This window comes from Anser anser, assembly GCF_964211835.1.
Source record: "Anser anser genome assembly, chromosome: Z".
Lineage (NCBI taxonomy): Eukaryota > Metazoa > Chordata > Aves > Anseriformes > Anatidae > Anser > Anser anser.
The window spans coordinates 44103959-44117891 of record NC_139723.1 but is presented as its reverse complement, the minus strand read 5'-3'; the positions used below and the strand labels follow the sequence as shown (position 1 = coordinate 44117891).

The following is a 13933-nucleotide window of genomic DNA, read 5'->3' as shown; positions in this document are numbered from 1 at the left end:
TGATTCTCAACAAGAATAGTTATTGTTGCACTTTTTTCAGATACACATTAACAGCAGAGAGTACATGAAACCAAGTTCTAACTTGGGATACCTGTAAAATAATTGGAAATGTAATCTGATTAACAGGTAGTGTAATATATTGATGTTGTTTTGTGTTTGTGTAGGTACTGATAAATGCTATTGCAAATAACATGTCAACCCTTAAAAAAATCCTAAAGAAAGTCTTATTCTTTCAGCATTTACAATCTATTTACAAAGGCTTTTTCTTTTTCTTTTTTTTTTCTTCTTTTTTTTCTTTTATTTATTTATTTTTTTTCTCTTCTCCATGTACAGGTAGTGGCCCAATTGTGGATCCAGACGTTTATGGTATATATTTGATTTTCTTTTTCTTTTCTTTTAATGATAGAAATGAAGGAACTCAAACCACTAAAAGATTGAATGTCAGGCTCAGTTAAACTGAAATGGCACATGTTACAATACAATTCTAAAGGTACTTTGTGTTGTCGGTTCTTCTCCTGCCTTATATTATTTAAGATCGGTAAGGGCAATGTGATGCTTTACTTACCCTGCTGCTTTTGATTCACATTAGGAGAGGCATAAATCCGCTGCTACGAATGGTTGCAATTGGTTCTGTGGGATAACAGTAGTCTGATGTAGCTCACAGGCATGAGATTTTGTGAACCTTTCAGAGGCATTTCTTGGAGGAAAGGAAGTTCATGATTTCTCCTTATATAACTTAATTTATTTTTTCAGGAATGTTTTCATACTTGTTTAGTCACCAAAAATGTACCCCTAAATCCCACTTAGAAATGAGGTTGGCACAAGTAAGTTTTCCTGTAGGCAATTTATTCTTCTCTGTCCTCTCATTTGTACCTTCCTTTAATCTCTCTTACATAAGCAAAGCATCAGCTCAGTGATATCTGAGTGAGTGCCAGAAGATTTGATGACATGGTGTTCACATTAGTTTTTAGTTAGGCAAAATGTTTTAGGCTGTACCTAGTGGAAGCCAGCATGCATTAGAATAGAATCTGTGAACAGCAAAACAACCAACTAGTTTTATGTAGTACTTCTGGTACACTTCTGGTGAGCATGAAAAGTCCATTCTAACCAACATACCCCAACACCCTTTAGCTTCCAGTGGAAGCTTGATCCAGTTTGGAATACTTTCATTAGGATGAAATGGCCCATAAGTCAAGTTTTCTTTAAGCTGATTTAAATGTTATTGCTTTGATTCCATTCCATGTCATTAAACTTTAGCAAATGTGCAACTGAAGCACCATTTTGGTTTAAGTGCTTAGAAATACTAAAGCACAGCTTCCCCTCCCTCTCTTTCCAAATTATTATTTTTGAGGGGGATAGGAGTTGCAGAAGGTGATGGTGGTTTGCACAATTTCTTAATTCTGTTGTATTTATATAAGCATATATACATAAGTACATGAAGCTTTTGATTCTGAGCTGTTTGCCAAGGTCCTGGTGCATGTGTATGGCTTTAACCATGTGAGCACTGTGCTTCAAGTGACTTTGGTTGATTCTGTCAAAATGTGTGCCCAAAGTTGTGCAAGTGAATCACAACCAGCAAGATCTCATCCTGATGAAAGCAGTATTCCTTGTTATTTCTGGCTTTTCTTCCTGCTTTTTGAAATTGCTGTCTTTGATCTTTGCTTCAGTGACTCAGTGCTTGCTTTGAGAAACACTTTCCAGAGTGTTTCCCTAAATTATTCCAAATTCACAAGTCCAGTTGGTGAGATGAATATATGAGGCAGGCTGGAAAGCCGAGAAGCTCTTTCACTTCTGTGGAGAACCACAGCCTGCATAGCTGACAGGGGAACCCGCTGGGATTAGCTCCCCCTGGAGACCAAGCCTTTTCCACGACTCCTTTTCAGACCACTTGATCTCTGTGCTAATGTTTATCCACAACTCAGATGATGTTGGAAGGGAGGTTTAAAGCCCACTCGCTCCCCAGCTGTCCCTTGGGACTTGACCCTTCTGTGTCTTGCACTCCCTGTGAGGTGGTTTCCAAAGGCTTCCCATTAAGTGTTTTAAAAATACTGTGGGAAACAGAAGAACTGGGGAGGCAGCAGAAGTCTGCATGATGTTAGGTTCATTGGGGGGTTCCCTGCACGTAGAGACTTACCTGCTGGTGGCGTGGAGCCGTCACTGGTCCCTCGTGGCTGGAAAAGGCAAGGAGGAGAGGCTGGAGTGGTCCTGTGCAGGAGGTACTGGTGGAGACAGAGCAACCTGCCCAGGGTTGTGCAGGAAACCAAATACAGAGCCAGATTCCTTGGCTGCTAGTTCATGTTTCCATGCCACCCTGCTTCTTCTAATGTGGTCATGAACATGGCAGAGACAACGTGCCCCGTAGCACTGAGCCCACAGGAGGACTGTGCACAATGACGCCCCAGTGTTTATTGCGGTGTTCTCATCTGTATCCCAGCTGCTTTGCACCTTGTTTTTAAAGCAGCTACAGGATACTATCCAGCTAGAGATGTGCTTTACCTCAGTTGGCACAGTTATAGGTAACTGCATAAGGTGCTAGGCACCAGGGAATCTGGCCCTGAAGCAATACGAGTCCCACATAGTGTGAGTCAAGAGGCGTGACCCTGTCTGTATCAGAATGCTATGTGTCTATAGCATGATTGCATAATAAAGTGAACAAGAATTTTTTTAATTCAGAATTGCCTGGTTTTGGCTGGATGGCTGTTGTGCATGTTTTCCTTGCCTGGCTCACCCATTTCAAGAGGCTTTGAAAATCTGGCACTCATTCAAATGTAAATGTTTCACAGTTACACGGTGGGAAATGGCAATGCAACACCAGTGTACCGAAGTGACCTACTTTTTCTCTTGCCCATTTTAATATAAAACTGCATTCGGAGGACTCAAAAGCTAGACATGAAATATTCTGCATAGTTCTCATTAGTCCTTCAGGGTATGCTTCCCAGTAGCTTAGTACAGATGTGGACGTAAACAGAATTGCAAAGAGCAACTGCTTTTGCCCTCCACTATTTACAGGTAAATTTAAGAGCAAAAAAAATCCCTCTAGAAACTTTGTACTACAGAGAGCAATGAAGGTTCTCAATATGTTTTGTTTATTGGTCTTGTTATAAAGCTATTGCAAATAGGGTTGGTCAAAACTCTTAGTGAGTACTTAGTGAAGGTAGTTGTAAAGGAAACCCATTCTTGTAGGCTGAGATACTTGTTAAAAGCTGAATTCTGCACTGGTGAAGAGCTCATGTGCTGCCTACAAATGAAAAAGTTTCCTCTTTTGCTGTGGCAAAACCTGTAGTCAGAGTAGCGGCTGGTCTGCACAGCACTCTGCCTCAGTGTCCAGGCTGCTTGTGCAGGTGAGTCATTTGGGTAACGTTTATGCTGCCTGTAGTAAGGAATGCTGTTTGCTTTTCATTACTATTTTGACCTTGCTGCATAGGAAGCTATAGGCGTAGAGATACAAAGCTGAGTTGGAGAGTTCAAATGGTAAAAGACCAGGAAATTAAATTTTGTTTCCCATGAAAGCTCTGTATGTATTTTGGCTTGAAAAAAATCCTGTCCTTCAGCATGTGTGGTATAGAGCCAGAATAGACTACATGAGCTGATTAGACAACCTGACTGTACTGACTGTAGCACTGGTGGCAGAGGTAGCTGTGTGGGTTCATATACCAAAAATCTCCAGCCTGCTGAGTGCTTTGCAAAAGAAAATGTGTTTGTGCATGCATGAAGATCAAAAACCTGGTGCAGCTTGTTGCTAGCGTTGCCAGCTGAGCTCTCCAAAATGGCCTTGGGAGCTAGAGAAGGCAAATTCTACCAAGGTGCAGCCCTCCCTTCCTCGCCTTTCTAAGTAGCAAGGGTTAGTGCCTCTGTGGTTAGTGAGAACTATGCCTCTGCATTTTGCTTTTTCATATTTATGGCTTCAGTTTCATCAGTAGGCTTATAGCATTGTTTTTAATCAAAATGTGCAAAGAAATACAGGATTAATTGCTAATTTAAATTAAAATGCTAGAGGTGCATGAGTAATAGATGCAGTTATTGCCCTTATTTGTTTCTTTGATCTGCACACATTACAGTCATAAAATTGAAACATTATGTATATTTTCAGATGTAATCATAAAATACATTCAGTTTTTTATTTTAATATATGTATCTCTAAGTTCATATGCACACTTCAATTTTTTTTATCTCATTTGAATAAATTCGACAAAAAATCATGGACTGTAAATATGTTTCATTTTTAAATAATTATAAATAATTAAAGCCTGTTCATTCTTTTGATGGAGTAGTTCCAAATTCACCCTGTAGACCGGTCAGTTATCATTATTTTGATAAATCAAATTTCTTCATACTATCTTAGGCATGTAACTTTCTAAAGTTTTACCTTTATGACTTTATCATGCTAAACTTTAACCTCTATGCACACAACGGTATTTTTAAAATATTTTTTAAACTAAGAAAAACAGCTACTTCACGTTTTAGAGTAATAAGCCAGCTCAAAAGCCATATGCTAAATTCACCTCAGCTAAACAAAAGTCCCCAAGCTAGTTTTCTAAGACAGTCCTATATTTGGCTGAATACAAGGCTAGAGAAGTTCAGTATAGAGGACCATCTTTCATTTTTAATGAGAAGTCAGAAACACATAAAAATAGCTTTATGGATGGAGTTCTTTTTAACTCTAGGTTTCCCAATAGAGAGAGAGATTATGGTGTAGATTGCTTCTCTGTTAAGCCGCAGAGAGAAGCAGCTTCTGTTGTCAAGTCTCTCAGTCACAACACATTTGTTTAAAATTACCTGTCACAGAGATCTCCCACCAAGTGTACCAGGTACAATAGCAAGTATGTGCAGTTTTCAAAGAGTCCCAAGAGGTGTTGCTGACCTTGCTGTGCTACAGAGCTGAAATAATAAAGACAAGCATTTCCCTTCTGAGGTTACGAAATTATAAAAGCAACCTTTTTTTTTTTTTTTTTTCATTTCCTAAGAGTATGAAACCACACCTAATGATCTTGGAGACACCACAAATAACAGTAATCAAATCACTTCTACGGATGTTTCCAACAAAGAGAATGAAGATAGCATCACTGTAAGTATATACATTGTTTCCTGATCTGTAATCTTGGCAGACTTTCTGACTATGCAACTAATGAAACTGCAGAGATTGTAATGGGACCCTAAGCTACTAGAACACCAGAGCTATTACCATGTTGTGATCAAAACAGAAGAAAAAAAAAAAGAAAAAAAAAAAAGAAAAATTAGAGCAGTGCACCCCACTCCTACCCTTCCATTGCCCAGTTTTTTGAAAGAGAGAATCACTTCTCTGACCAAGTAAAATTGCTATTTAATTGGTTTTGTGTTTTTCTGAACAACTAGCTGTAATTTTTCAGGCCAAGACTCTGCTTCTAATTTTAGGCAAGGAGAGCAACTCTATATTTACAAAACAAAGGCATCCAAGGTAATTTAAAGATTGCTGTTTGAATTCCAGTCTTGAAGTCAGCTGCTCCTAACAGAGAGGATGTGCTGTAACAAACTTTCAGACTCTTTACCTATGCTTCTAAAACATGTTTTTGTCTAGTGCTTTGATCATGTGCAGGAGAACTTTAGCATAGGTAGCTAAATTGGTGGGTCTCCTTCTTTGCTGCCTTGCCTCTCACACTGTCCTGAGCTGAATTGCTGGAAACTGGCATTGGGTGGCTAGCCTGGTTAATATTACTGCCCCCGCAGCTTCAGTTCCCTGGCACAGCAGCAGGCAATGCATGCAGAGTGTGTGCGTTATGAACCAGTGCACGGGCTGAGAGCTAGGGAGGAGGGGGAAAGGAGGCATTCAGGAGACATTCTCCTATGGCACAGGAATCAGAGGAAACCCGACCAGCGTCTCCTTCCAGTGCTGATGGCTGGGGGGTGAGAAGTCCTGAGAGAGCAGTGGATGGGCTCCTGAAACTTCTGGTTTTTTCTGTTCCTGTCTGTTAAATGCCATAACACTGACAAGGCTCTAGTCCCCCATCTCGAGGATCCCACCAGCCACTCTTCTCTGATAACAGAATAACTGAATGGCTGAGGATGAAAGGGACCTCTGGAAATTTTCTGCCCCTCTTCCCCTCCTGACTCAAACTGGGGTCAGCTAAATCAGGGCAGGTTTCACAGGACTGTGTCCAGTCTGGTTTTTAGTATCTCCAGGGATGGAGGCTCCACAGCCACTCTGGGCAACCTGTGCCTGTGTTTGATCACCCACACAGTAAAAAAGTTTTTTCTTATATGCTTTCCTTACATGCTTTCCTGTAACATGCCACTCTGTTGGAAGGGAAGGAAGAGATGTACATTCCCTCCCTGCCTTGAACAAGTAGGATGTTGAAAAAGTGATTCTCAGAGGTGTCTGCATCTCTGTCCTCTGTAAGATAGAAGGAAGGAAGAAACTTCAAGAAGTGGCTGTTTTCTCTACTCTTTGAACTGGGTGCAAATGTTTCCTGGTTGAAATGAATTTCTTTACCTAACTGTTTTAATCTGAATGTACGTTAAATATTTTGGAAGATAGATCATGAGAACAATACAAACACATCTATTCGTGTACTCTTTTTTAGGTGTATGTTGTGGTGGGAATTGCAGCACTGGTGTGCACTGGCTTAGTAATAATGCTTATTATTCTGAAGTTTGGAAGACACTCTAAGTTTGGAATGAAAGGTAAGCAGGGTTGCTTTTTATGTCTTAAATATGTCATAATTGTTGCGGGTTGAACAAACTTATACATTAGGCTTCTGCACCAAGAGCATTTGAGATAACCAGATAAAGAGCCATCACAGTTAGTGTTTCATTTATTCATCAGGTAAGTAAGGGCAGAGACAAATGTGGGTGGTAATACAGAATTTTGGATCAAGTCCTTCTGGGCCTCTTTTTTTTCTCTCTTATGACAAATCCCATTTCTTTCCCTCCTGCTTGCACAGCCCAGTGGGAAACTTCCTGGACTAAAATACTGAGTGTAGTGTGTTGTTCAGTGTAGGGAGAAAGAAGATAGGAACTTAAAATTTATTTTGAAATGAATTAGATTACAAATATTTGATGAGAATCTATGCTGTACATCAGAGGTACTTCAGACCATACTTCAAATGTTGCTTTAGGGTGATAGATGCAAGGAAAACAATAGCAAGAATGGAAGGTGCAATTGCAGTGCCTCCTGTCTTACTGGCACTTTCTGACGGATGCATTTTCTTGAGCTTCTGTGCATATCTTGGTAAGTGGCAGCAGGAGAGAGTGGCAAGTGTGTGTGTCCCTTTTGGGAAGGGGTTATCATACTGCATAATCAGTAAGTTTGACTTCAGTAGGTTTTTAGTTGCAAAATTGTCTATCTAGCTCATATTTTATTAAGGGTATGCTTTTGGGATAATGACTACATAAAATTCTGAAAGGGCAGCAACCAGTACAGAGTTTATTTATTCTCTAAATATGACTAGTGATGGTTATCAATAGCAGTGATACGAGATCACAGTTCACATACAGTCCTTCAAAAACAAATCACAGGCATGGTATGTCTGGTAGTGGTGAGCTACAAATAAATATTTCGTTAGAAAGGAATGACCTTCAGTTGTGCCTGATGTGAACCTCAAACTTCTCCAAAGTTTGCATTTACATGTGAGCATTCACGTATGGATCTATCCATAGTCCAAAGTCCCAGAAACACTCTCTCGATTTATCATCATTAGAATTGAATTATTGAATTGATACTAAAGCCATATTTAAAACTTGAGATTAGAACGCCATATCAATATGTAAGACCTAGACTAATAATAAAATATTACCTGCTTTGAAAAGTCTGCAGCATAAATATATATTGTCATATGCCTTTGAATTAAGTGACAGCAAAATTAGCCTCAACTTAGCATATAGACATTATTTTATAATTGAAATTTAATAAACACTCTTAGTAGGGAAGTGGGAGAGAATAAAAATCCAGATTGCTTTGGAAAATATCTATAAAACATGATTAAAAAATCTTGTCAAATCTTCCCCAAAAGGTGAATGAATATTTTGCATTCATAAGAAGGAAATTCCTGAGTTGCCTTCAGGCAGAGATGTAGAAAAGGCAGTGCTTCATTTTTCTGTTGCCTTGTGAAAACACAATATGGCCACCTCAGACACCCTCTCATTAAATATCTCCCCACCCTTCTTCAGAAACTACTTTAGAAAAAAAGAAAACAAACCACCAACAACAAAAAAAGCCCCGATCACTCAGTAAATGGAGAACTTAAACTGGCACTCAGTGGTGTTTCTCATGTAACCATGTACATGACGAGGGAAAAAACATTCCAATGAAAATCAGAAAAAGAAGTGTGCAAATAGGCATCAGTGCTGTATGTCCAGTAGGAAATATCTTTATGTAAGGGATGAAATTTTCATCCCTTTTGGGTTCATGGCGGGCAACTGCATTGTCTTGAAGACTTTGTTTTATGCCTCATATTTTTTAATGGTAGTTTATCCCATCTTTTGCATGGGCATTATCTATCCCCTACTTGGACTGTGTCCTGGCTGAATAATTCTGTTGCTTACAGAGCTTGAAAATGTTTGGAGTTTGGGACTAACAGTGTCTAGTCCCCCCAGAAAGAGATGTCGAGCAGGTGATTGTTGTTTGAGCTATGCTGCGTAAGCACTGGCTGTACCTGGAAGCTCTATGCATGCTGAGCAGACACAGAGACTGCCACAGAGCTCACGTGCCCCCCTTGCCTTCTCCCCATGACTATACATGTGCAGAAAAGAATCCAGTTTATGTGACAGGTCCTCTGGAGGCTTCCAGTACATTGGCTGTACCGATCAGTTTCTTACCAAAAGAAGTTGAAGAGCTGTGTGGAAATAACTTACCCTCTCTTTGGCTTCTCTTCATTTTGTATATCTAGGGTAAGGTGACAGTCTGGGATATGTTCATTCCTAAGCTGTAGTAGTAGAGTGCTTTTGCAGATAAAGATGACAAGGAAGTCAGCTCACCCATTCACCACCAGTAATAAAACTAAAATATTTTGTTTGTGGTGTTCTGGATTCTAGCTGGCGTCGGGTAGCACCATATGAGGCAATTCTTTTAATGCTTGCCTTGCTCCTTTTCACTTGTCTTTTAGAGCTCAGTGAAGTAGCATGTTCTGATGATTAATTTCAGGAACAGTATCAGTATAGAGCTGGTCTGTGAGCTGTGCACAAACAGACTTAAAATAGGGTTAGTATGAATAAAGATACTGTTCTGTGGGTAAGCTCTCATGTTGTGCTAGACTTCCAGACAGTATTGCAAAATTCATTGAAGTAACTGGTGAAACCTATTTCTCTCTTTTGCTCTGCTTGTGTGTGTTTTAATCACTTTTTATATGGGGTCTGTTGTTAACGGCTTTGTGTGAAAAAATCCTCTTGGTTTCTTCAATCTGGAGGTGAGGTTTTTAGACTCTTGCAAGATGCAGAAACATAAATGGTGAATTCTTCAGTTAATTTCTTAAGTGTATTCATTAAGATTTGTGGGTTGCTCTTATGAAACACCTTGGGTTGCTTGCCTGCTGGAGGATATGAAAGTGCTTATGGTGGGAGTTCACTGAAGGCTGCCAAGACATCTCTTATCATTTTGTGTATATGTCTGACTCCATCTAACCAGTTTATGAAACTGCAAACTAACAGGGGAACAGGAGAGGAGAGGGCAGGAGAAAGTTTTTGATTTCCCTTAGAGTATTTCCAGAAGAATAATTCTAGTCTTGTTTTATTCTATTTCCACTGTTGAAAAAAATGTGAATGTAAATAACAGCTAATTGCAAAATAAACAACTTTATATTTTGCAAATGTTAACACAGCAACATGCCACTGTGCATGGATGGAAATACAGAGCAAACTCATGTAAGGTAGATCAGTGGATAAAGTTTGAAACAGCATAATTCAGTTAAAAGGGTGAATATATTTCTGTCAATTTGAACTGCATAAAATTTTAGCACAAGGTGTTCATATTCCAGCAAAAGGACAACATTTATAGTGCAACTAACATGCTAGGAGCACTGCAAGTGGGTGGTTGCAGACCAGAATGTTATCACAGCTGTTTTTAGAAACTGTAGAGTTTCTGTAGGTTTTACCAAAACCAGAAAGGAGGGAGAACTCACTCCTCCCCAAAGCAGCCCCATAACAAACTAACAAATAGAATCTGACAGAAGAAGAGGGAAACAAATGTGTACTTAATCCCACTGGGGCTAGTGAGGCTTTTTTGAATGTTTGTATGAAGCTTCTGTCAATGCTTTGAGCTTTGTGTGGTAGTGCAATGCAAAGTAATATAACAAACTAAGTCTGAAGTTCCCATCATGCTTGGCCAGTGCCAGCTGTCTTCTCCCATCTGTGAGTTTAAGGATCACCCTTTGAATGGTGCTTGCCTTTCCTTAAACTCTCTCTGAACTGCCTACCATGCCCTAAATGGAGCTGCTGGCTGTCGATGATTTGCCCCTTTTGCAGTCTTTTGAGAGTGTGCAGCTCGCAATACAGAAATCTGTCTTTCTCTGACCAGACATCAAGTGGGTTGATTAAAAAAAAAAAAAAAAAGTATTCCTTTTGGGACAAATGACCCCAAAATACTACTGTACCCTCAGGCCCTTCATAGCTGCTTGTTATGACTTTTGTGTGGAAGTTTACAACTAGGACTATCAGTCAGGATGCAGTACTTTTTAACCAAGCTGATTAAAAGTTAGGAACAAACCCATGGATCTTGCCTGCCAAAGTCAAACCCAGATATTTCCTCCTACTTCTAGATAGCCTTTTCTTTCAATTGATTTCAGTAACTTTGTTCTAGACCGTGAAGCTCCTTGAAAACTTTGTAATTAAACTAAACTGGTTATTCCAATATGAGCACGTTCCATAGTGGTGGATTTGTTTTCTTTGTGTGTCATTCACTATATTGTTTTTGTTTGTAAAATCTTATTAAGTATGAGCTTTGTTGCTAAAGGCAGTGTAGGAGAAGGCAGACTGGAACTCGTCTTCGATTGTAGAATATTTTTCAATTGTCTTACAGTATTATCGTTTAGGTAAGAAATGCCTTTGTGCTTAGTAATATTGCCTTTGTGTTTAGTAATATTGTCACTCTGCTCTTGTGGTAACAGTTTCTGTGTCCATGAATGTGTCCACGATGCCTTAAAGTCTTTAATCATTGTGTGCCCTAGTAATTGTATTCATATGACTTTAAATATAATGCTGTCCGAGTTAGAGTAGAGTGGTATCTTGTTCAGTTTGAACATAATGATTTGTTGAGGCTTCTGCATATTTTTTTTTGGATGCAACTTACTGCCAGCAGGATAAATTTGTCTTATTTTTTCTCTCTTATTTGTCTGTAGGCATATACCAAATGGTCAGTATGTTCTCTGCTTTAATACATTTTTATTTTGCTCCATGTTGTTATGGCAAATAAGGTGATTGCATGAGATTTTGAAACAAACCCTCTTCATTCAGACTGGAGTGTTGAACAGCTCAGATTTTGGAGAGTTCAGATCAGTCCCAGCAAGTGGTTTGAAGTACCGGTATGGGAAAAGGGAGAGATATTCTATTTAATTCATGCATTTCTGCATGTCTTGCTTAAACAATTGGGTTGCTTACAAAGAGAAGAATGACATACAATTAGAATAGAAAACCCTTTATGCCTTTTAGTTCTAAACTAAATGCAAAATAAAAGCTTTGCTTCTTCAACAATGGCCTGCAGTTTGGCAGACTTGATCTACTATTCAAATAGGTAATAAGGTTCCTATGAGGGCTTCCTTGACATTTTTACCTTGTTTGCCAGACAACTAAGAGGAGCTTTGCTGAAAAGGTAGGATCAGTTTGTAGCATGGGGGCACACTTACTGCTTGACCTTCATCGAGTCACTGAATACTGAACTTTTTGGCTTTCCATTTGTACCTGTAGAAGTATTGTGTTGTACATACCCTAATGCCAGTTTGGTGGGTGTCAATCCTTTAATGTCTTTACAACATTTCATTATTTAGTCAGTGAGTAGAATATAAAAGAGCTATTAACTCATGTGCATCAGTGTTGTATGATAAGATGTAGAAAAAAATGAATGTGCTCAAATATGCAATATTTTTAGTGTGTAGACATGTAAAGATAATGGTGATATTGCTCATCTGAACCAGACACAAGAAGTTATTTTAATTGTTTGACATTGGCATTCCAATCACTATAGTCATGGGCAAATGACACAAACTGTCTGTATCAGGTGCATCACTTGTTTAATGGGGGCAGTAGTATTTATGTATCACGTGGACATTTGGAAGATAAATTTGTTATTGTTTGTGAGTGTCTTATGTTAAGCAAATTACCTTACAAGCAGCTGTAAGTACTGCAAGCACTTCAAAGACTGAGAGTTCTTATGAACTGATCCATGCAAGTCATTCTGTATAAAGGGTTTTATGAAGATCTGAAAACATTTAAGCCTTCATTCTCTTTGTTCCAATAAGGAAAAGAGTAGTCTCTTAAAACATTGCTCTGGGGCCGTGTCACCCTTTCAGAACATACTATAAGGCATTTCTAGCTATCCATTGTTTATTTATATAAAATTTGGTCTCTAGATATCAGATTTCTATTTCTGTCTGCTACTAGTTTTTCTGAGTCTGATGCTAAAGTGCAGGATTTAAAAGAGGAACATAGTTCCAGTTGTGAAGCAGGAACAAGCCAGTGAGTGACATACCAAATACATAAAAAAGGACTCAGGGAGTCATCTCAAATCTGAAGGTGGGACATTTTTAATGATAAGATGGGGCATTTGACTATGATTGCCTTTGGTTACAAAATTCACACTTAGTTATAATGACTGAGGCAGAAAATGAGTTGTTAACTTTTTGGCAGCTTTTAATGGTTCAGACTGCTATGGATCTTGTTAACACAGGAAAATTATCTGGGGTCTCATATTTCTTACTAATAAAATATACATGTAAAGTAAGTTTAAACAAGTGCTTGCTGTATTCCCCTCTCTCCCTCTCCCAAAAAGAAGCATATGAACGGGTGGTGCGATGAAGAACTACACATGTATATGGTAAGAGAGAAGTAAGATGAACTGGAGAACTAGGGAGATGCTGAATACAAAAAGGACAAGTTAGGAAAGAAATGGAAAGATACCAAAGAGAAATTAGACTAATAATGGATGCAGTGGAAGTGAACAGAGCTAAAAGTCATAATATACAGGGCTCTATCTATCTTGATGTGGACTGAGGCCTATAAGGATAGCACAGCTCCTAAAAGAAAGCTTGATCAAGGCAACGGCCAAAGAGAAGAGTCAGACTCAATGGTGTAAATTGAAGAGTGTTTTGACCCTGTGTTCAGTGTGCATCCATGTTGCCACATAAGTCCTTACTTTACAGAGCTGGGGTTTTTCTTTCAGTTTCTTTTGTGCAAAGGGTGAACACTTTCATGCGCCTTTATGAACTTTTGACTATATGCAGATCATGCTGTTTCAGAAGTGCATTGGTTTGTGAGGGGAAATTGTGGTCTAGCCCATGAAGAATTTTAGAGAGAAAGAAGACTGGATGTAGGAGGAAATAAGAGGATGAGAGGAATGGGAGGTAGGAGAGAATGTTGTTCTTAATCTTAATAATTGAATGTTTATCTGTAATCAGATTGAGAGCAGGCACAAAAATAGATTGGAAGAAGTATCCAGATATTTTGAGAGATCAGAAAGAAAGAAAAGGAGCAAAGAACAGCAAAGCCAGCCTATTTTATTTTATTTATTTTATTTTATTTTGAGTGGCCCCAAGTCTCCAATACTTTAAGTTCTATGTAGTACAAATTTCATACGTGCTTCATGGAGATCACCATTTGAGAAATGCTGCGAATATACGATGATAGAAAACTAGATGCTAAAAATCCAAGAAGTTCTTAAACAACATAGGTGGGAACATGAAAAGCAGATAAATATAAAGTATTCCTGGTAGAAATGAGATCCTTTGTGTCATCTCAATCTGGGAAAAAGGCTAAT

At 38.8% G+C, this 13933-nt stretch overlaps 1 protein-coding gene across 2 annotated transcripts in view; it reads left to right on the top strand.

Annotated features, from left to right (window-relative positions):
- Positions 1 to 13933, top strand: part of NTRK2 (neurotrophic receptor tyrosine kinase 2) — a 202575-nt gene that overhangs the window by 52005 nt on the left and 136637 nt on the right. For both annotated transcript variants that reach the window (XM_083818799.1, XM_083818798.1), the window contains exons 9-11: positions 334 to 366; positions 4965 to 5065; positions 6558 to 6657. In XM_083818799.1, the coding sequence (XP_083674925.1) occupies positions 334 to 366; positions 4965 to 5065; positions 6558 to 6657 (234 nt within the window). The remainder of the gene's footprint in view (positions 1 to 333; positions 367 to 4964; positions 5066 to 6557; positions 6658 to 13933) is intronic.